This window comes from Toxotes jaculatrix, chromosome 3 (assembly GCF_017976425.1).
Source record: "Toxotes jaculatrix isolate fToxJac2 chromosome 3, fToxJac2.pri, whole genome shotgun sequence".
Taxonomy (NCBI): Eukaryota; Metazoa; Chordata; class Actinopteri; family Toxotidae; genus Toxotes; species Toxotes jaculatrix.
The window spans coordinates 2,462,900-2,486,664 of record NC_054396.1 but is presented as its reverse complement, the minus strand read 5'-3'; the positions used below and the strand labels follow the sequence as shown (position 1 = coordinate 2,486,664).

The 23,765-nt window shown below is 42.9% G+C and overlaps 1 protein-coding gene and 2 non-coding genes across 4 annotated transcripts; all 3 read right to left on the bottom strand.

Annotated features, from left to right (window-relative positions):
• Positions 1-715: 715 nt before the first annotated feature.
• Positions 716-13,477, bottom strand: LOC121179796 (Krueppel-like factor 15). Of its 2 annotated transcripts, none has more exons than XM_041034837.1 (3): positions 13,343-13,477; positions 9,058-10,541; positions 716-2,626 (listed from the first exon to the last, which is right to left on the bottom strand). In XM_041034837.1, exons 2-3 carry the CDS (start codon positions 10,299-10,301, stop codon positions 2,458-2,460), a joined length of 1,413 nt encoding a protein of 470 aa, XP_040890771.1. In that variant the 5' UTR covers positions 10,302-10,541; positions 13,343-13,477; the 3' UTR covers positions 716-2,457. The 2 variants fall into 2 exon arrangements, with proteins under 2 accessions (XP_040890771.1, XP_040890772.1); XM_041034838.1 differs by lacking the exon at positions 13,343-13,477 and adding an exon at positions 11,779-11,866.
• A 5,274-nt stretch (positions 13,478-18,751) lies between these two features.
• On the bottom strand, positions 18,752-18,824 carry trnav-cac. The gene has a single exon. It is a non-coding gene; the product is annotated as a tRNA-Val (tRNA).
• A 364-nt stretch (positions 18,825-19,188) lies between these two features.
• Positions 19,189-19,261, bottom strand: trnav-aac. Its single transcript has one exon. It is a non-coding gene; the product is annotated as a tRNA-Val (tRNA).
• Between the last annotated feature and the right edge of the window lie 4,504 nt (positions 19,262-23,765).

Genomic DNA, 23,765 nt, shown 5'->3' with positions numbered 1-23,765 from the left:
CAGGCAGAGTTATAATCAAAAGTCACAGACGACAATTTCGCCATGTGTGATGTTATATTGATACAGTACAATCACCATGTATTTAAACAGTAGGGAACATGACACTAGATCAACAAGGCATTAGATGCCCATTTATTCTCCTGAACAACAGAACAACTGGAGAAACCTGAGTAATGTATGAACAGTCAGTCACATCTTTCTGCTAATGTGATTTTGGCTCCTGAGCAAAACTTGGAAAGTGTAAAACAGACAAGGAGCTGATTCCTGCCAAGTCAGAGCTTCACATTCTGTTTGACCATCTCCACTTCCATGGCAACTGAGCAAAGTGATGAGGACTGTGTGATACGTTCGAAAGCTCTTAAGTGGATCTGGAGCTGAAGTTGTTTTGTTAAACAGGGATTGGAGAGGGATAATCATGACTTCCCAATAGTGAAATACATAATGTTTTTTAACATGAACATGAAAATGAATGAACATTAACATGAAAAGCGTACTTACTTACTTTTTTTCTTGGCTGGGTTGTGTATTGTATGCTGAGCCTTATTGTGTCACCTCTGGAGCAAGCAAAGACTAATAAACTTAGTCTAATAAACAAGGATGATGAAGCAGGGGTGGCAGGGTGAGAGATTGACCTCTTTGCAAAATATTACACCACTGAGTTCACTGGTCTGAAAGTACTCATGAAAGACAATGCAGACAGGTTTGTTTCTTTTCAGTTTTATTTGTAAATGCATCTTGAATAGAACAAAGAAAAATATATATAATATATTCATATGTACTGAAATGTTAAGTTATGTACACATTTAGGTTGAAACTAGAAATCTTCACAACCACTGATTTGTTTTAAGATATGGCATCAGAATAGTCTCTGTGTCTTTCCTGGATGCAGTGATGCACGCTCCTGCAAATTTACATACAGTCAGAGGATGCAATAAAACACCTGTGTTCACACAAGCATTAAAAATTCAAAAACTGAATGAGAGGAATGATGTACAATGTCGTGTGCCCCTGCATGTTATCACTTTACATACATGAATTACCCATGGACGGCATCGCCACACCCCTACATATTCACAGCGGGGCATGGTGCACGCAGCAAACAATGTCTGAGAGCAATTAGGGCATTACAAAGAGTGTCATGGCCTCAAAGAGGATGTTGTTACTACATTTCCCAGAATCCTCCTGGTAGTTCAGCACCATGGTGTGTAGTGTGTCCATTGATGTCACCTCAAAGTAACGTAACTGCCAGCTGAGGTTAAAGGCTGCCAGGGCGTCTCCAGTAACAGATAAAGCAGAGTTGAGGCAGCTTTTGTGTTAAGTCGTCAGCAAAATAAAACTTCAAATAATAATAGCACACTGAGACATTCAGTTCCGTGGATATGCACAGAATGACGTGGGCCATTTTATGACATCTTTTGAACAGTCACTTAACACCTGATGGACACATGGATGACTGAAAAGCCTGATTTCCAAAACTATTTGGCTCCATGGTACAATAAGGCCAGAAAAGTGATAAAAATACCAGCAAGTGGGTACATATGATAGCTTAATAAAACAACAACAAAGACCACTTAACACTGATAAGAAGGCTGATTTAACAATCACTGTGCGCTTAACCTTTTAGTTGTGTTTCACTTTTGCATTTCTCGTGTTGCTCTGTCGTTCTCCTTCTTGAGTCTCAGCAGATTTACACAGTTGCTGTAAAAATGTGAGAAGAGTCCTGGAAGCTTATTGTGAGATTACCTTTACTTTCTTATGCAATCAGTAGTTCATGTCTATGTAGTACTACAGTTCTTTCCCTGTCCATCAACACCAAGTTGAATGACAAATACATTATCCACCTTTTCAGTCAATGAACTGTGGTGCAAGGCAGCAAAAAGTAGGACAAAGCTATCAGAGGACCATCACAGGCCTGTGGACCTCAGGAAGAGCGGTTATCTGATAGTAGCGAATGAGGATCCCAGCGAACTTCAGTCAAACTTCTTCAACATTGCATAAGACGAGGAATGTGCAAGACATTGGCAGCTTTCAGGAAGATAAAAGGCAGTTGTTTTTATCCAGGTAGAATGGACACGCAAGGCTATAACCAGACCTATCACATAATCCAGACTGAATGAAAATACGTTTATCTTATCTTCTGCTGAGGCATGAGATAAGGACAGAACAAACATAAGGAGTACAACATACCAAAGCGCCAACAGCAACAACAACCTTCAGCTAATTACAGACAGGGTGTTATCTGTGTTGGCTTACTTTTGTACAATAAATTAGAACAATCACAGACAGATGAAATAAAAAGCAAGGCGTTATTCCACTCACATATTCATTCGACTTGACGAAGGCCCAAAAATGTGCGCACACACCCATACGTTCACACTACCACCTTGCTCTTGTGGCTTATGTCTGTATGAGAGTCATCCCAGCATTCCCAGTAATCCCAGTGATATGAGCAGGGCGTCAGTTTGCTGAGCGAACTGTCCGGCTGCTTCGTGGAAAACGGTGGACTTTGATGTGTTTTGACAGGTGGTCGCTGCGAGCAAACTTCTTCTCACATACAGGACACTGGTAGGGCTTGACCCCCGAGTGGGACCGCCGGTGTCGAGACAGCTCATCCGACCGTGAAAACCTGCGAGAAAGATGAACAAGAGATGTTTTATATTTGATAAACACAAACTGAGAAGGTCAGACATGTGAACTTGAGTCACAAATCTGATGAGTCAACATGACAAAATTCACGTACAAAGCTCTCAAAAAGAACTGCTGGAGGAGGCGGAATCTATTGATGGAGTAAACCAGCAGAATTTGTCAAGGCCCTAATTCTGAAACTTCCCAGAGATTGACTTAAAGTCTTGTTGGTCATCAACACACCAGACCTTGCAACCAAGCCCTGCACCACTATTGCCCAGGTCCACTTCTAGAAAGAGAAGGAGCTCATATTGTGGCTCCAGAGGGCCAGGGGGCTGGAGCTGGGCTTTATAGAGGGGGTAAAATAATGCATTCTGATACAGTATCTTCTATTCTCACCGTTGCAGAAAAATCTCCACAGTTTTAGCTACATAGCTAACATAGCATGAGGCGGGGGCAATCCTTTCTCCCCTTCTTTTTGATATTTCTATAGAACCTCTTGCAATAGGACTTCCAGGTATTCATGGTGTCCAATGTGGTAATGTTGTAAGCCTTGTGAATATATACGCTGACGATTTATTGATTTGTTTATCTGACTCGGTAGTTTCAGTTCCCAACCTGCTGAGACAAACTGTTGTTCTGTTTGTAAGGAAACTATTCGTCTTGGCTTCTTTGAACAAACAACTAGATGTGACAAAGCATTTATCTTTAGAGAAAACATTGCTGTGTTTCTGCACTAAAGATATTTTACAGCACCGAACTTGACAATTACCGATGCATGATGCAATAAGAGACATGTGAAGAAACCTTCATCTTTCCACCGCCCTCACACTGTTATTTGGTATTCGGTTCTGGCAACTTCCCTGTTTTTCCCAACATGTACACAATGGCTGCGGTGGCCGTTTCTAACCGAGCCGATTTAACAGCATAATTATCTGTCATGAGCCTCCCAAGTTGATGCTACAACTTGTCTGTAACTCATTTGGACAAGCAAAACATCGCAGCAGGGTTGGCATACGAGACAAACACTACTTGGCTGGAGCCACGGGGATGACAGCTCTGGGGGCTTCTTCCCAGCAACCTAGTTCTCTGAAAGTGACTGTCCCCAGCCACGCTCTGCATCCCACATGTTGCTCTTCTGACCTCTCTTCTGAGATAATGAATTGATACAATCATACACTGTACTTAAGCAACACTTAAGGAGCTGCAGTAAAAACCTGTTTTACTCTCTGTCATATACAGCACGTTTACAGCTAAGGCTAGCGTAAACCTGCTGCAGCAATACCATCATTAACATACATGCAGCATGGGAGAGCAGTTAATACAGGGAGACCTTACCAATAACACCATTCCAATAGCACCCAAAACACCTACCCCCATGCTTACTAGTCCTTTGAAACAAGTAACTAACCAGAAGGACTCAAAGGGACTGGGATCCCAATGGACCCAACAAAAATATCACAGGATATATTTACTGTACCATTCTTGAAAACAAAACATGCCATTGGCTTAACAACGTTTCAAAAATTGCACCGTCTTCCAGGAAACTGTGCGCATCCAAATTTGATCTTCAAATTGTTCTACGTATTTTGTATAGATGGTCTCATTGTGTAAACAGCAACACTATTGCTGCTATTCTGAAGTCTGACATTCCAGCATCTGGTTTGGATCTGTTGCTATGAGAGGGAGCAAACAGTGACAGGATTCATCATGTTTTATCCACTTTTAGTCCCAACTGCACCAATTTGAAGCTGTTGTCTCTCTATTAAAGGGATTTGTTTTCATTGCATGTGAGCTAAAGTTTGAATAACTACTTGAATAACAGCAGCACATTTCTTCACATTAAAAAACATCCATAAGGGCTTCACTCAGGGCGGTTAACTCTCACGCACTGAGCATAAGATTCACGCAATCAAGCCAAATCTCACGATTTCATGTCACTCATGCCTTCTGTCACACAAACTTTTTGTCTTGGCTTCCTTCGCTGTAAAATTTGTGATTTTTAAGGAAAGGAACAGGAGTGATTTTAACAACAAATTCGAGTCGAGCAACTAAACCGCTGAGCATGAGTGGAGCAAGGAGAGCCAGATCCGTTATATGGAAGGACTTTATACATTGGGTGGTACTAATGTGCCAAATGATGCCTAATCTGCCATTAAACACAAAGAAGAAGAGTAAGGTTGGAGGAAGAAATACATAGTGGTCATTTATCTAATTATCTAAAAACTGGTCAAGTGTTACTCAGGATCTGTTGCTGTAAAGTTACAGAGCTGGTCTGCGTAAAGGAAGGTTAGCAAAGTTACTGTAGCATTGCAGCACTTTTGTACTACAAAGATGATAAAACATATGGCACCAACATCTGGACATTCCTAGTAATTAACGTTAGCTGCTAATTGTTGTTTTCTCAAACTGACCATAATTGTCAACAACAGCTCAGCTCAAATGCAGCATGGATTGCTGGCATGAAATTGTGGTGCTGCAGATGAACTGATGTATTTACCCTTGGTAGATGTGAGAAACATGGTGGTGGTAACACTAACTAGTAACAGGTAACTATGGTTTATAATAACCTAAATGATAAAGGCGGTGCTCAAAAAACAATTCAAAGAGCAAAGTCCTCTTAGAACAATCTTTGCTTATGATCTATCCCAGCGTCATCACAACTGCAACAAGAATAATGTACTATAATGTCAAAGTCTTTTTTCTTTTTGGATGCTGTAACACAAAAACATCACTTCACAGAACAAGAATGGGTGAGTTGTTGCTAACTGACATTAAAAACACACATGGCTACATCAGCTATACTCAAGGGTCAACAATCAATTGGTTAAAGTTAGGGGCCCCACACAAGCTTCAGGTTTCATTTGGTTCTTGGAAATTTGTAGAGGGGCCCTGTGTCAAAATCTAGGTTTATTTATTTTAGTTTATATTATGTTATACACGGTTCTAAAATAAATGCAGAGGGGATGGGGTCAATAGGGAACCAATAGTAATTTTTTCTCCAAGGGTCCATACAAGGCTAAATCCAGCCTTTTTCAAAGTTTATGAATCTTCCTGCCATATTACAAAAACACTAACAGTTGCTAATTGTTAGAAACCTGAATCTTAATAGCATTTATCAAAGTATTTGCTATTTAGTGAAGCAGTTTAGTACACTGAGAACTGGAGCTTTGGTATTTAATCTTTGTGGACGAGTCTTTGCTTTGTAAATTGAGTTGAGTCTGGGCTGACATTGTTATACATTTAACTATACAGTATCACAGTCAGTTCATCTTTCCATCCAGCCAATCCCTCCCTGTTCCTCCCAGTTTATATGAGGAACCTTAACTAATCCCTCTCTTCCCTTTTATGCAGCATGGCAGCCTGGACGTTCCTAGACCACAGTCATGGTTACTATTCAACACTGTGTGTTTGTTCACTTCACTTCCTCACTGCTGTTCCCTTCAAGTGATTGTGTGCAAAACTAAAGATCTCAGTTACTCTCTGTTGCTTACTCCATTCGCTCGCATCTCTTAGACGTTTCCTAACCTCTTTTTTCTGATGGTCAGCCCCCTCATTTACCCCATCACATACAGTGAGTTACACACACACACACACACACACACACACACACACACACACACACACACACACACACGAGCGCACACACGCACTTCCATCCAAACTAGATCCTGCCTTTTGTGTACAGACAAGAGCCCTTTGTTAGTTGGAACACACAGCCTGGATTTCTACCACACAAATTTCTGCAGCTCCCCACATGTATTAGGACACACTTGTGCAGTATTACAAGAACAGGTGGCAGGTTGCCAGGTTGGTTCTATAGTCAAATGGACCAACACAAAGCTTTTATGGGATATTAAGGATCGGTCAGTACCTGCATGTAAAAGGAGGGTTTATAAATGATTGAATGTTTAAAAGACCAGGCTCCTCCAATACTGATCTCTGCAAGCTCTAGCAGGTAGAGGCAAAAATACATGACGGCTTGATTAATGTGTTTATGCACAAGTAAATATTAGCATAACATATACATAGATCACTGCACACATGCAAAGAACATGAAAAGTGCACACATCATGTATCGTGCACAGTGGCGAGTCCTTGAACTGAGTGTGTGTTGATGCTTAGAACAGCTATTCAATATAACTTCATAAAATGAAAATAAAGTGCAATTAAATAATAAGCTCAGGAAGCTTTTTTAGTTCAAAACCGAAGAAGCCTCTTGGATGAGGTGAAAAGTCTTCAAGACCTACAACCAAGTCCAGCTGCCCTCGATTCAGCTCTGGTTTTCCTGGGAAGTCCCTTTGCCTGATGTCGTTAGACATCCAAAATGAATAAGAATAATACAATATGTATAATAGTTAAGACATATTACATTGTGATAAAAAGCATACACAACACGGATAAAAAGATGATCTAATTCCGTTAAATACAGTTAAATAGATCATATATAATACAGGTATAGAATGAATGTTGTCATGTTAAAGGTGGATAAAAACTGCATCAGTGTTGGCATTTAACAATTGAGGAAAGAGCAGAAAAGTAATTTTTAATTTGTTGATATATCTTTTCAATGTATGTATATAAATATTAAATTCTGTTTAATATTTCCACGTCCTGTTTAGCCACCTTGTGAAGGTAGCTAACTTCCTCTCCTTCTTTCCTACTGGCGGAAACCCACTCATAACTCAGTGATGCAGTAATGCAGTCAGTCACTCAGTCATTCAATGTGGGAGGAAAAAAAGAACAGTTTGTTCTGTGATGATCTCTTCAAATTAAAAAATCCACAGTTACAGACAGACACCCTGTTGCCCAAAGGTGTGGTGGTGCATATATTCAGGTGTATGGTATACACCCCCCTCTGTGGGATTTACCTTATAGCAACAGATACATTTAAGTGCAGGGGGGTCAGAGGGTTAGGTCCATTGAAGCTATAGTATACCCACCTACCAAGGCACCACTACACAACTGCTGTTGTCCAATCAGTAGATTAAGTTTCTATTGTTCTCTTTGTTAAAGCAAAACATATTAAACTTGTAAGCCATGCCGAACACAGCACATGGATTTTTTTTATTTTTTTTGACAGCAGAGGTGTCAAAATTATGGATGATTTAAAGCTGTTTGCTGAATATTAAAATGCAATTTCCTGAAATAACATTACCATAACAAAAAAAAATATGAAGTCACCTGTTAGCCTGTGACTCTTAGACAGTGAGGGCGTCACGACTGAACATGCCCATGTCAATTCAGTGAAACAGTTTAAGCTTTGATGACATTGGCTGTTTCATATTCACGCTACAAAAATGATGTGTTTGTGCTCATTTTACAGTTGAGTCAGTCTCACTGGCTGACCTGATGTCCTCAGGAACAGTCCGCTCAACTCTGGCAGCTCAAGACACTTCACTTTAATGAGCAAAGAAACTGTCTCACTGATGAAGACATCCAAGCTCTCTCTCCGCCTTTCTCCATTACACACAGCAGGTTCCAAATTAGATCTTGCTGTTTTATACTTAGCATACACCAGTACGCATACACACACACACACTCATACTGCCCCAGCAACTGCACAGCTGCTGAGTCTCAACAGGAGGTGCCCATGTTGTGCCCACGTGACTCCAGCCCACATGCTCTGTCCCAGATTTAGTTTACATCTGTAAAAAAAAAAAAAAAGACACCCCAGCTATTCTTGCACATCCCAGATATCTCACTGTCTGACAAGAAGTGTGACTGTGCAGCAAACCCTCCACCTCACATCATTGCAATTAACACTTAGGAGGCTGCATGACAGCCATTAAGAGCGCTTCAGCTGCAGAGCTTAGAGAAAAGAAAACAGGATGAGCGTTTTTGCTTGGTTTTTCTAATACAGTTCCTTGAACAACTGTATACTTCCTGTCTCACAGTTGAAGTCTACTGCTGGCATCCCACAAACAGACACAGTAAAGTTGTGTTCCCATTGTAATGGACTCTATTATGAATAATGACATTCATGTTGACAAGCCGCGTCTCTCATTTTAAGTTGCTTGGAACTTTGGAGGGTGCGGGGGGTCTGGCTCTGGAGACCCTCTAAGCCCTCTTGCCAGTGCTAATAGATTACTCTCAAAGAAACAGGTCAGTTCAAGTGTCAATTAAAATCTGCACAGCACATGGTTCCACTGAGCAACATGACACCGCGCACAGCACACAGACCATGTCCCACTGACATATAATTGCTGCTGCAGATAGGACACACTAACAAATGGGGGTTAAGTCCTTTTACAACATCCAGATGCACGATAGAGTGTGCTGTTATTGCTCAGACCTACAAATAAACAAATCTTTAAACAAGTTTTATGTAACCAGTCATAAAAAGGAGTCAATCTCTTCGTCTAATCTTCTAAAATAACAAGCACATAAATACAAAAGGCTGCAGTGAATAGTAATTTTCCCAGTGCTCACCTCCATCCACAGCCCTGCCAGTTGCAGGCGAAAGGCTTTTCCCCTGTGTGTCTCCTCAGGTGGGCCTTCAGGTGGCTGCTCTTGGTGTAAATCTTGGTGCAGCCAGGAAAAGTGCATTTGTGCATTTTTATAAGATCCGCCACTGGATTCTTCTGGAACTTTTGACTTCCACTAAGAATCCCTGATCCCTGGCTGCCTGAGGTATCCCCAAGCCCAAGAGGCTTGGCTGCAATGGGGACAGGAGCAATGCGTACAAACTTGGAAGAGATGTTAAGGTTGGGGGAGGGCAGGATATGGGGCACCAGGGCAAAGGTCTGACCTTGGATGTTGACTAGTAGCTGTGCAATTTTGATGTCTGAGGCTGGGGGAGGCTGTGGGGGCTGGACTACTGGGGTAAGAGGCGCTACTGTGGGCTCCTGCTTGATCTGAAGAGGCTGAATCTGTAGGATAACTGGCATTCCGCTAGTGCCACTGTCAGCGGATGAAGGTTTGTTTACTGATGCATTCTTGGCCCCTGTGCTGGATACATGTGTGGGGTTAACTAATGTAGCTTTGGTCTCACTGGGGGTAGCAGTGGCCAGGTCGGCAGTGCTGGCGGTGGGGACAGTTTGGTCTGAATACTTGGCCTCTGGCTCTAGCTTCCGCTCAGAGGAGGTCTCCGCGGACCACTCGACACCAACTTCTAAACCAAGAGCTTCCTCCAGTCCCACTCCCAACCCTGGGCAACTTTCTCGGATCTCCTGCTTCATTGTCACCACCTCCATATTCTCCTCCAAGAATTCTTCGATCTCTTCCAGAGTGGGCTGAAATGACCCTCCAAGTTGCTCCTCTGTCTCCACATTGGACCAGTTGAGGAAATCAAAATTTTCCTCCTTTATGGGGTCACGTTTGGAGGGCTCATCTTTTCGTGAGTCCCAGAGGAAAGTGGATAATGGTGCAGGTGCCACAGACCCTGCCAGGACACTGCTGGCACCTCCTAAAGAGGCCTGGGACAGCAGGTGGTCCAGGATGCTATCCTGGCTCTCAGCACTGGAGTTGCTGCCATAGCTGGAGCTCAGCACCTGGGAGTCTGGGCTGGAGCAGGAACGAGGGCTGGACGATTCACTCAGGTCGTCCTCTGAAAGTGGTGATGGCATCACCTGGTATGAGCCCAGGTCTGTCACCATGTCAGACAGCTGGTAGGCCGGTGGAGAGCCACTGTAAGGAAGAAAGGACTCCTCACTCACTGGGAAGTTATCTACCATCCCTGGCTAGTGCCAAACCTTTGTCTCTTGTTGGACTCAGAGTCTGTGTTTAGAATGATTTGTAAGAGAATTATTCCTTGTGCGGCTGGGAAAGTCAGGCCAAACAAACCCAGGTCACCAAGGTCACACTTCCCACTCCGGTGAGAAGTGAAACACCTGGCATTCTTTCTCAGACTGGGAAAAGTAAGTGTTGGGGAAACACTCTTGCAATCCAAGGTCTCCAGTCAGGATACAGTGTGTCTAAACAGAAAAAAAAGAAGTCTGTTAATCTTAATCCCACATGGGCCAACTGCTCATATTCAGAATGATATGGTCTGATGGAAGAAAGAACATTAAATGATTATATAATCTCCCTTGAAAACCATGATAAGGTTCCATGTTTTCTTATCCATTTGTCAGTCTGTATGAGATGTTAGTCACAGTCTGTGAAAAACCTAAAACTCTGCAGAAGCACTTTAGACTTCCAAGCTGATAGCTGAGTGCTGCTATCATTTAGGAGCAGCCACATCAAAATGTCACTGACGACATACACAGTGAAAAAAATAACTTAATCATTTATTACATAACACAAAGGAGTTACTCTGCCAATATGTTTGTTCCAGTTCTCCAAATTCAATGACCATATAGGCCGTCTGGCCCTACCCTTGGCTACAACCCATAGGCGCATTCCAGCAGCAGGCATACCAAACCTTTGTCGTCATGGTAACAATAATGTGACCCATAGGAGTGTACTAGAGATTCATCACCGTGGTAACAATAAGAAACACATGGTGAAGGTTGTGGAACGGTTACAGTTTGGTTAGTTTTAGGTACAAAAACTACTTGGTTAGATTTAAGGTGGATTGTGGTTTGGTTGAGAATAAGTTCGTCCTTAAGGACACACGTAGATAAAGTCCTGTGTTTTGTTGACCCATCCATCCACCCCAAAACCTCTTCCTCCAACCATGGACTTTCTTGCTTAATATACTGCCTCACCTCACTTCCTCCTTTGTTCCTGTCATACTTACTCCAGCCGCTAGAGGTCGCCTAACAATAAAACAACAATAAACTGCAGCTGCTTGCATGGACAGCCTACAGGATTGTTTTTTACAGGAGGACTGTATCATTTATTTTGAACTTAAACAGTATTTTTACTGCAGTGGTTCCAAACCTCATTGCTTGACCCTTCACACCTAAATAATCCCCACCTGTAATCACTCAACACAGATTTCTATGAGCTATGAACAGTTCAACCAAATAGCAATGTTCCCTTCTCAGTGATTCCTTTTACCAAGTTTTTATAGTCCTGAAAACTCCCCTGTATTTCAAAAAAATAAAAGCACATATTAATAATATATATCATAATATATCTGAGCTTGGGGGTTCAATCTTGACGGTAAAGAAAAAAAGTCATATATCTGCCGATAAAAGCCATGAGAGAGCCCCAAAATAAATCCAGAAAGTGGACCTTGAGTTAAGAATATTTTGCCCAGCTTACTTTTGTATGTTTTGTCTTCTTGTTTTCTATCTCTAATTATCTTGTGACTTCTCAGAATTATCCAGCTCGTTGGGACCCTCCATCCTCAGCTGTGTCACCACATATCACCGCAATCATCATTATGAAGAGAAAACATCCACCATACAAGTATACTTTATGTTCACTGCACAGAACCACATCTGTAAAACTTAAAAGATTCACATAAAATATATGCATTGTTTTCACATTCCATCACTACAGTATTCCCATATAAACTGAAGTCATTACTGTGCTTGGTTACTTTTTTATCTCCTGTGGCATCAGTACAACACAGTATTTATGGAGACTGTATAGAGTACACTCTGTCTGTGGAGCGGCAGAGAGAGCTTCTGTAAAACAGCCATGAACAAGTCAGATTTGTTTGTGATGATATTTGCATTTTCTATGGTATTAGTTACCTATTACTTTCTTATAGAGTCTTCACATATTGACCTCATGGTACTTTGTCATCCTCTATGGTAGCAGTAGGGATTTTATCACTCTTTATGGCTATTTTCTAATATTGCTTAACTTCATGCTTTTTAATCACCTTGTTATTGTAATGAGATTGTTTTTCGACAAGTTTATCTCCTTTTATTGGGGCCAGTTTAAGTATTAAGCCACAGGTTTATGACAAAGATCAGTAGGCCACAGTTGTTTCAGGTGAAAAAAAATAATGATAAAGTGAGTTAAATGTCCCACAACAGACTTCACAAACAGGTTATTTTCCTTAAACAGGGAGCGTCGGTCACACTCACTTCCCCCCCTTCATCCACCCTCCCGCCTCTATCTCCTGCTCCCTTTCCAGGGGCCCCTGCGTGGTCTCAGTGACCGAGAGTAAACCCAGCCAGAGGAAAGGAAAAAAAAAAACTGTCAACATTATTATCAGAGAACACCGCATGGGGCAGTCGGCAGCAGTGTGCGCTCCTCCGCTGCACACATAAATCACCTGCTCTGCTTGTTTACGGGACAATTAAAGTGCAGTAAATCAGTCACATCGCAGCCTCTGAAGCTGGGAGGCCGAATATTTTACACATCAGTCATTATATAGAGTTATTATAGTCCAACAAGCGCTTTGCGGGGCACATTTCTATGCATTGCACATGCTCATGTTGACAACTGCAACTCGACAAAATTTCATCTTTGATATTTGTATAATAATAATTACATAACCGTGATCTGCCTCATGCAGTCAGATCTCGCAGGCAGCGTGGATCAGAGAGCTTATAAATCCCCTCTGATGCGCCGCTGCAAGCAGGAGACCAAAAGTTAAAAATCCATTCATTTCCATCCGCTTGTTAAAACTGCCGCAGAGCACAAATCCGAAGATTGTGATGCACAACAGGCTGCGTGTGCAGTGTTTTCCTGCCCGTCCCCTCCGCGCTGCATAACGCATGAGTTGGCGCGCGTCTCCGCTCTCAACGTAAACATGTTTTCGTCCAGCCTGCTGCAGCATATGGCACCGCGCAGACAGACGCGCACCCTGCAGCCCCGAACCCATTAACAGAGAACATGACCCCCCCCCCACACACACACACACACTTACCGTGTTCCCTCAGAGCAAATACATTCCCAAAGCAAACGGTGCGGGGTGGATGGTTTTTATCCGTTGCAGGAGTCTATTACCGGAGCAGCGTTTGCCCTTGAGACACGCCATTCAGCAGCAGCAGAATACGACTGGACTGAGCGCTCACTGAGTTGTACTATATGACCGTCACATGACTGCCAGTGTGTGTGCCAGGGTTACTGTAGTGAGAAATAAGAGGCTGCTGCTGAAGGCTCGTCCCCGCTCTGCAGCCTCATTGGACGGTTGCGGTGGGATGGAGGCGGGTCGTCCGGTCCGTCACTCTGAGGTTCTGCTGCGTGGGACAACATGTGAGACTCAAGAGTTGTAACCTGTGATCACGATAAATAACAAGCACAGAGAAGAGAAAACAGAAGTGGGTCAGTTGGATTGCAGGATACAGAGGAGGACGGAAGCACCTGTAATGTTTTCATTAGCAGAAACACCAGTTTAAAAATCTGGATGATCCTAGTTTGTAACCCGCAGTACGTGAGATCAGATTCTGGAAATATCTTCATGATTTCTGCGATCAACCTGATAGATTTCACCAGAGCTGCTTATGAGTGTTTCGGTTTAAAGCCAAGTCAGTTGAGCTGGAATTTTATTTTTGTGCAGTTTAAAAGCAAATGCCATAGAAATGACCTAAAATTTGGGGGGAAAAAGGTGCAGGGAGTGGAAAAATAACTGAATGGACACACCTGTTCGCTTCTTACTTGAATAATAAAACAGTAAGACAAAGATATAAGAACAGGTTATATCATTAAAGCAGAAGATAAGGTGTTTTTACTCAGGTCCTACTGGGAAAGTCACATCACTACTACAAGTCAAGCTGAGTCTTGATGAGCAAAAGTAACCTTCTCCAGTTTCTGGCATCACATCACTTAAAGCAACAGGTACCAGTGTTGGTGTTTAACCTCTGCTAAACAAGCTGCTATTTACTGCACTCTATCTGTAGTTGAACTGCTTCACAGGTAACTACACGAAGCTGCTTTGACTAATATATTCTTCGTTGTGTTAGCAGGGGTTATTGTCGCCTGGAGCCAAAACAAAAATCCCTCCAAAACACCACGTATCATTCCCCCTCACAATAACTCACATTCAGTCAATTTCCCAGTTTATCCAACAACACATGTAGATAAATATATCAATATATAAACACCCTCCCCAAAACACAGGAGAATACAAAAAAAAGCTCAAATTCATCCATCCATTCATTCATTTCCCCAAATCATTTTTTCATAAGAAACACAAGGTAACAACTCATCAAACCACACTGATACACAGGGGGGATTGCTGTCCAGAACACTGCAATACATTCCTTGGCTGCTATTTCTGTTGTTCTTAGAAACATTTTTGATATTACTGGTAAGAGCTGCGAGCTTTGACATATGTTCCCTGAAAGAAACAAACCAGCTCCCAAAAGTATATTTACTCCAGTGACTGTGGACAAAGTTTCCACAAAAACAAATAAAATATCCCACCTCTACTTTCCATCTTAGATATATCAGGGAGGACTTTGTGCTTGTTAAGTGAATCCCCTGTGGTATCAAATATACTCTATAGATCAGATTATATTGTAATGCCTTATATTTAATGTTGAACAGAAACCTTTGACTGATAACACATATTCTTTCCCAGCAGCCTTCATCCATTTTCTACGTGTGTTAACTTCTTCATGGCCTATTAGCTTCATCACATCGGTATAAATATTGAAGATCAGCCTCATTAACTCTGATTTTTTCACCAACCGAACCATCCAGTTGGAAATGAAAACAGCAATACATTCTCTCCATGTTCTGCATTAATGAAATGATTGATTTGTAGAAATTTAAAGAATCAGGTGGTCCCTGATGGATTTTAGGTTTGGTCCTTGGGGGTTTGCACCTCCATGCTGTTGTAAATACAAGCAGTGGGACTCTGTATCTCAAAAACAAAGTTCCACTCAACACGACTGAATCAAATCCTTTTCCAGCATCTGAGGTAACAGCAGTGACTGGATGGACTCCGAGCCTCACACAATACGTTCAGTTAAAGAACCGTCTCATGCTGTCAAATGAGGAGTGTCCCAATAAAACCTGTCTGATCCATATGAATCTGATTTAATAAAACCTTCCCTAAACACAACGCTAGCAATTTAGAAAGGATGGGATGTTGGTAGAGATACTGTTTGGTGAATGATAAGGGGTCGCCCTGGAGATCTGTGTAACTTAACATTTTTAATCGCATAGTCAGCTTAGCCAGCAGTGGGCTGTGATGAAAACAAGCTTGTCAGTGCCTCCTGGTGGACAACCTGTGTGAAGCACTATGTCATTTTTGACCCAGTGATTTTTAGTGTGTGAGCAATATCTTGAATATATACAAATATATAATAATATTAACTGTTACAGTATATTTCAGTATTTTCAATCAGATCCATAAACTGGGCAAACTCCATTTGCTGAAGATATGATCAAAAGCTCCAGGGCAGCTGATAAAATGGACCTTGTGATGAGACTGTTTTGCTGCTCTACTGCAGGTATGTATTTTCCATTTCTGTGCTGTAACTCCAGTATCATGCTGCTGTACCAGCACGACACCAGAGGCCTATCAGAGGCCTGTCGAGGGTAAGTGTAGGTCACTGTGGGTCTAACTGGTCTCACAGCAACAACAACACTTCCTCAGTCAGAGAGGAACTTGCCCCGTCAGGAGCGATGTGGGTGAACCAGTCGAGCTTGACGGGAAGTGTTTCAAAAGCATTAGGTTGTTCTTTAACATGATCACAAGGAGAGTGAGAGTGTGTGTGTGTGTGTGCTATTCTGGGAATGGCAGTTGCAATTAGGTGTATCCATATAATTGGCTACGAGGTGGCAGACTTCTCCTACCCCTCCTTTCCACATTTTAGTGCCTTGGAGGAAGGAACTAAAAATAGTCTGAGGCAGCACCGTGTTTTTAATTCTTTTGTCTTTGTGCTCATTACGTTAGTGATCACATGGAAGATCTATCTGTTCTGATGGGCCTTTGTTCTTCTGTTCCTGTAGAGAAAAGCACGGTGCTGACTGGTGACAGGGTTAAATAAACACTTACAGTAACAACAGCCATTTTAAGACTTTTACTTACTGTAACTACACATGGAAATAAGGGCTGGAAATATTTTTTAACTTTAGCCACATCATTAAGTACAGGGCAAGATATTTCGCAAAACGGTACATTTGAGAAGGAAATAGATTTACTCCACTCAATGTTTACATGTCAGTGACAATAACACAACAGTGGATTCAAGATTTAAGGTTTGGACTGAGGAGGCTTCCTCAGCCTTACAGGACTGCTTTGAGCAAACAGAATGGGGTGTGTTCAAAGCAGACGCTGATCTTGTGGACCCTGCTAAAAGCCCGGGATGCAGCCTATAGATCAGGAGATAGGCTGGCTTACAGCAGGGCCCGGAAAGATCTGAAAAAGGGCATCCAGGTAGCGAAACACAGGTACAAGCAGCGCATTGAGGAGCACGTCAATGACAACAACCCACACAACATGTGGAAAGATATCAGGACCATCATGGATTACAAGCGCAGCGACCAACAGGTCGGCCATGACCCCACTCTGCCTGACACCTTAAACAGTTTCTTTGCACGCTTCAGGCTCACGCTCAGGCTGCAGAAGGACTGTACATCTACCTCAGCCAGAGGTGCAGCATCAGCCTCTCGTCCTGCAGCTGCACCAAGTGACCTCCGCAATGAGGAGGATCAACATCAACAAGGCTGCAGGTCCAGACAAGCTGTCAGGTCGTACCCTGAAGTCATGCGCTGAGCAACTGGCAGGAGTTTTTCTGGACATTTTCAAGCTGTCCATGCAGCTTTCCATGGTCCCTATATGTCCTCCATCGCTCTGACTCCAGTCATCATGAAGTGCTTGGAGAGGATCCTCCTAAAGTACATCAAGGACGCCATCCCCACTGGCCTGGACAGCCTCCAGTTTGCCTACTGGGAGAACCGTTCTACGGAGGATGCTGTCTCGTTAGCACTTCACACGGCCCTGACTCACCTGCAGCATCCTAACACCTATGTTAGGATGCTATCTGTGGACTTCAGCTCAGCCTTTAACCTATTCCCCCGGACATGCTGGCCCTGAAGCTCCATAACCTGGGTTTGTCAACACCGTTCTGCTCCTGGATCAGTGACTTCCCCACCAACAGGCCCCAGGTGGTGAGGATAGGAGAGTCTACATCTGCCCCACTGATCCTCAACACTGGCACACCGCAAGGTTGTGTGCTCAGCCCTGCCCTCTTCACACTCTTCACACACAACTGCTCTGCCATCCACCCCACAAACATGGTTGTGAAGTTTGCGGACGACACCACCGTGGTGGGTCTCATATCCAACAATGATGAGACCCACTGCAGAGAAGAGGTCCAGAATCTGACACAGTGGTGTAATAGGAATAACCTCATCCTGAACATCAGCAAGACCAAGGAGGTCATAGTGGACTATAGGAGGTCCAGGAAGACTGAACACGCTCCTCTCTGCATACATGGGGAGGCGGTGGAGCGTGTGGACAGCATAAAGTTCCTGGGCATCCACATTTCCTCTGACCTCTCGTGGTCTGTGAACACTTCACATCTGGTGAAAAAGGCCCAACAACGGCTCTTCTTTCTCAGGAAGCTGAAGCAGACTGGACTGTCTTCTCAGCTGCTCACAAACTTTTACAGGGCCACTATCGAAAGCATCCTGTGTCTCAGTGTGACAGTGTGGTATGGCAGCTGCACAGCACAGGACAGGAAGGACTTAGCCCGGGTGGTGAGGACAGCACAGGGGATTGTAGGCTGTCGCCTACCAGATCTGGACTCAGTGTACACTGCCCGAGACCAGAAAAGGGCCAGACGCATTGCGACAGATCCCACCCACCCAGGCAACTCACTGTTTGTACCGCTTCCATCAGGAAAGCGGTACAGGAACATTAAAACGAGCACAAACTCCCCGCAGTGAAACACTCACATCTATCCCCCTATAGAACCCTTACACAGGCACCCTCCGCCCTCCGGCCACATACACCCACCTTCTCACACACACACACACTCACACCCAGACAGACAGACAGACAGACAGACAGACAGACAGACAGACAGACACACACACACACACACACACACACACACACACACACACACACACACACACCCCTGGTGACAACCACACAGAAGACAATCAACACTGACAGCATTCCATACACTGGACTGCACTAAGCTGCACTTTATTACTTTACTTTACTTACTGTGTGTTTATATTTTATATAAGTGTTCTTTTTTAAGTATTTGTGTTATTTATATGTGTGCCTTTAAGCCGGGATTCTCTGCAAAACTTCGTTATGCTCGCATAGTGACAATAAAGACTCTTGAATCTTGAATATACAGAGCAATAATGTTTCCGCCCAGTTTCGAACCGGGGACCTTTCGCGTGTGAGGCGAACGTGATAACCACTACACTACGGAAACTCTGTTCTCCCTGTTCCTCCTCCTCCTCCACTACCACTACAACTGGAACAGAAGATCTATCTGTTCTGATGGGCCTTTGTTCTTCTGTTCCTGTAGAGAAAAGCACGGTGCTGACTGGTGACTGGTTAAATAAACACTTACAGTAACAACAGCCATTTTAAGACTTTTACTTACTGTAACTACACATGGAAATAAGGGCTGGAAATATTTTTTAACTTTAGCCACATCATTAAGTACAGGGCAAGATATTTCGCAAAACGGTACATGTGAGAAGGAAATAGATTTACTCCACTCAATGTTTACATGTCAGTGACAGTAACACAACAGTGGATTCAGAATTTAATTGTCATATACAGAGCAATAATGTTTCCGCCCGGTTTCGAACCGGGGACCTTTCGCGTGTTAGGCGAACGTGATAACCACTACACTACGGAAACGCCATGCTTCCCTTCCCTTCCCTCCTCCTCCTCCTCCTCCTCCTCCACCTCCACTACCACTACAGCTATAAGTGATGATATAACACAGGAGTCATTCTGCATGATCATTTGCATACGAACATTTACTCATGTATAAAGCTGATCAAACTTCTGTTCTTTTACTTGAATTAAATATTGTACGCATGACTATAATTTGCAACAGAATATTTTTCTGGTGTTGTTACTTTTACTTAAAGAAGCATTAATTAATTAAAGAAAATTTTTTATTATTTGTTTCCCGGTCTCTTTGAGGCAGCAGAACAAGCTGTAAACAGAACATAGACATATTATCACCTTGGTAAATTAACAAATGAGTGAGCAGGCAGGTGCCCATCAGGCACAGAGAGACATCATTCATTAGGAACCATGTCTCTGGCCACCTACTAAGTCAAAGAACTAATATTCACTCTCCTCTTAGCTCAGTTTTGGTCTCACCAATTTTTGTGCTGGAAAATAAATAAATAAAATCAAAATGTTACCATGCACAAGGGTCATTTTTAATGATCTCAACCTCCGACTAAAAATGGTTAAATAAGAATTTTGCTCTCTTACTGCACTCTTGTCTACTGTTACTGTGGTTACTGTTCAAGAAGTTGACAATTCTAACAAACTCATATTTTGTGTTGTTGTTCCTTGTGTTATAGATAGGGTGCTGGGCTTCCTCAGCTGGTCTTAATAGCCTGACATGTCCTTCCAAAGTGTTAAACTGGTTAATGGGGGAGACTGTGTGTGGCCCACTGGTTCCTACTGAAGATTTCACTCTTTGAAATAACCGCACAGATCTGTTTAATTTTCAGTAAATGTTGAGTGATTTCCTCCAACAGCTCTGCACTGCAGTTTTCAACAAACAGTATTCAGACAGGAGGAAATGGTGTTCTAAGCTGTAGTAAGTGTTTCCAGCAGCAGGACGGGTAAAACAAATGGTTTTTGGACAACAGTGTCTGTGGCACAGAGGAATAAGATACATCTCTGGATGTAGAGACAACATGTGTTAGTTGGATCAGTTCATTGTTGGGTTTGGTCCTTCATGGGATTAGCTGACAATAAGAAGAATATATCACCAACAAATTCTAAATCAACACGTCTGTGTTCTGCTAATCATCTCATGCCATCACCCCCCTCCTCACACCGTTACACCCTGTCTCCCCCTCTGACCTCACACAGTCTCCAGTGAAGTATAAAGGGCTTGACCAGGCTCTGCACGGGGGCCCCTACAGAATATGTTACAGTAACTGGATGTTATTAGGCCTACCACGCTGTGCAACAGGCAGAGCATCATTTCTGACTGATCCCACTTGACCTCTTAATCCAGCCATCAAACAGCTGGAGCCAAAAGCCGTGAGACTGTCCATGCAGCCAGGGGCTGTGTCGGGCTCACAGATTATAGGCTGCTGATTCGAGGATTAGTCACTTTGCCCTACTTCTTTCTCTCTGACTCTCACTCTGTCTGAACAGGGATGTGCACAAGCTCTTGATTTCAGATGGTAAGATGCTAGAGATGCTACAAGCCTGATGAGGAGACATCAGTACTAAAGAAGTCTTCTGGATGTAACTAAGCAGGATGATTTATTTTAAATGGACGCAACATCACTGGACTCCACGTACTAATAAGAATGATAAAATTGTAATTTGTCCCACCATACCAGGTGCCACAGAGCTACCTGACATGATTAATGCACCATCACAGTAACAGAGTCCAGTACCTAAGGACATCTGTAATACGAATATATAACAGTATTTGTTGTAACAACCTCTGGCCTCTCTCTGACCTTTCAGTGCCTCTGTACTTCCTGCTCGTCACCAACAGAGGTGGGTGAAAGTAATGATTACTAGGTGCCTCAGTAAGACACAGCAGGTCCTTGTATGCAGTAATGCAACACACTGTATGGTGTAATTTAATGTTGTACGGTGCCAAGTTCAAAGCCTTATCTTAAACTAGGCCATAGATCTGAGAGATTTGCCTCTGGCAGAGAAAGAGAGCAGTTTCCTCACCTTCCATCCATCAGAGACAGGCCAAGAGATAAAAAGATGGAATTCAGCCATGAAGACTGATGGCTGTGTGGAAATCCCAGTGTCAGCTGTGAAACAGGAAATGTAGTCTTATTTACAGAAAATAACCCCCGCTGCTTTCACAGTCACATTCACCTCCATTACCATCCCATTCTTAAAGCTCCAGATGGTGCTCAGATTCTCCGATAACTGAATAAAAAAGCAGCCTTACCTGTCATGCTCCGAGCCAGGATTCACCAAACGTGATGGTTATTCATAACCTGAAAAACACTTTTTTTTTTTTACAGCATTATAACCTGTTGTAGCAGGAGAAGAACAACTGTGCCTAATGACATTAAGTCCATGTAAGTGTCCCAGTGAGCCGCATCAATGATCCAGCATGAACAGCACCAGAACCCTGGAGCCGACAGACAGACCTGCAGTCATTAACAGTGTAATTAAACCTGTGCTACAACATATCAAAAAGTCCGCTGTGAAAAAAAAAGTCACTTCATTTAACAAGCTATGGCTGCTGCTCTGACAGGGACTCTGAAGGAGTTCAATATATAACTCTAAGTGATGAGAAAGAAGGCAAAAGAGAGACCTAACATTTCTTAGATATTTTTTTTCTCTCTGCACAATGTACGTTAGACTACATGCAATTTAACCACAATATATTTTAACACAAGACATTTTCAGATCAACAGATCACAACAGGAAAAACACAGGTGGAAAAAAACTAAATTAAACTCAGTGAATTCCACTCAGCTGTTTTGGTTTCAGGGTCCTGGTCCTGTACATGCTCGCCCACTGTCACATTTTACTGGGACTCATGAATAGAAAGGAACCATTGTTAATGGTATTAGTAACATCTGTGCTTTTCCTGCTAAGAAAGGTCATAATGTCTGCCCTGTCATGGGGCAGGAGGTGCTGTGTCAGGAGGATCAGGAGGATTCTGAAAAAGAGAGAGCTGCTCTCTTCAATAAACAGAGGAATAAAAAAAACCAAAAACAAATTAAAAGGTGTCACTCTTTCTATGTGAGTATGGAACATGCAGTGTAATGCTGCAGTGAAACCTCCAGGGTCTCTAAATGAGTCTTTAACATGCATGTCAGTGAAGCCTTAAGCCAGTTAGAGCAAAGTTCTGTTGTCACAGAGGTGGTTCCCAGTTGGTGCAGCCTGAACAGAGCAGCTGCAGGGCGCTGACTCAGAAACCTGCAGCCACGACACACCTGCGAGGTTCTGATGTCATGTTCTGCAAGTTCTGCAGCACCGGGAAAAAAAGGGGGGCAAAATTTCTACCCAGCATGCACTGTTTTAAGTCCAACATGCATCAGGTCAATGGGGCTTTCAGACACAATGTGACAATGGCACAGACCTGAGCTTTGCCTCCAGATAAGTCTGTAATTTACAGCATTTTCTTCTGCCCTGCTCTGTGGAAACCCAAGTCCAAAACATCCGATCTACTAAACATCCAACAACCTACTTCTGGGATTTTGACATTTGGGTCCAATTTAAGTCACTGCGCTGATCTGCAGTCAGATTTAAGCATCATGTAGGTCAGAAAACACTCCCTAATCCAAAGTGTAGACAGTTAATGATAAGCCTTGTTTAACTCTCGCTGTGTGGGTGTGTAAGTAAGCAATGAATGTAGTGGGGTCAAAAGGTCAAAGAGGTAGGTGGCAGTTCAAGACTCAACGCAAGGCAACGAGGAAAACAAATGATAACAATAGCCACATGATATTCCCGATATTCATTTCAGTCCAACATAAGCATAACATCTCCTGTTACTCACACACTCCCGCCTTAATAATCCTCTGACTTCCTTATGAGGATTTAAATGAGTCCAGGTGCCAACACATGCTTATATACAGTAGTAAACCTTGCATTAGCTAGGTGCTGCCCTCTGTGTAGAGCCATGTGGGATGCTCTGTATGACTTGGGCGCCATCTCTTGGTCCACAAATAGAACTACACAAAGGGACATGGCTTCATGTTTTTTTAATTTGGGATTTGGGTGAACTGACCCTTTAACGAAGGCAGAAGACCCTGTTCCCCCACAGCAGGGGAGGGAAAGAGAGACGAATTAAGAAAGACTTACAACATATTTGTCCCCTTAAGGAATGTGGAGAAAGGACAGTATGAAATCAGTGTGTATTTCAGAGGCTTTAAAAGTTTATAGTAAGAAACCAAGACTTTTTCTCTCAGAGTGGAAAAAATGCTGCCACAGAAAAAAGATGTAAAAGGTTCATAAAACAGAACACACTGTTACAGTTTACACCCGTGACTCCTCGGGGCTCTAAACTATTTTCACCATGACTTATCTAAACTCTGTCAGTGTCCTCTTTTCACGCTGCGGTCTTACCAGTTCTGAAGTGGTTCTTCACTGTGTGAGAAAATGGGTGTGTGATGTGACAGTTAGCAGAAACTGAGTGGACTGAAAGCAGGTGGAGACCAGTTTGTGTCTGTTACTCTCT

Excerpts from the sequence above, each read along its gene's own strand:
- LOC121179796 (XM_041034837.1), bottom strand. The coding sequence starts at position 10,301 with ATGGTAGATAACTTCCCAGTGAGTGAGGAGTCCTTTCTTCCTTACAGT. Across the intron at positions 2,627-9,057 it reads TGGCAGGGCTGTGGATGGAG|GTTTTCACGGTCGGATGAGC; the intron begins GTGAGCACTGGG and ends TCTTTCTCGCAG.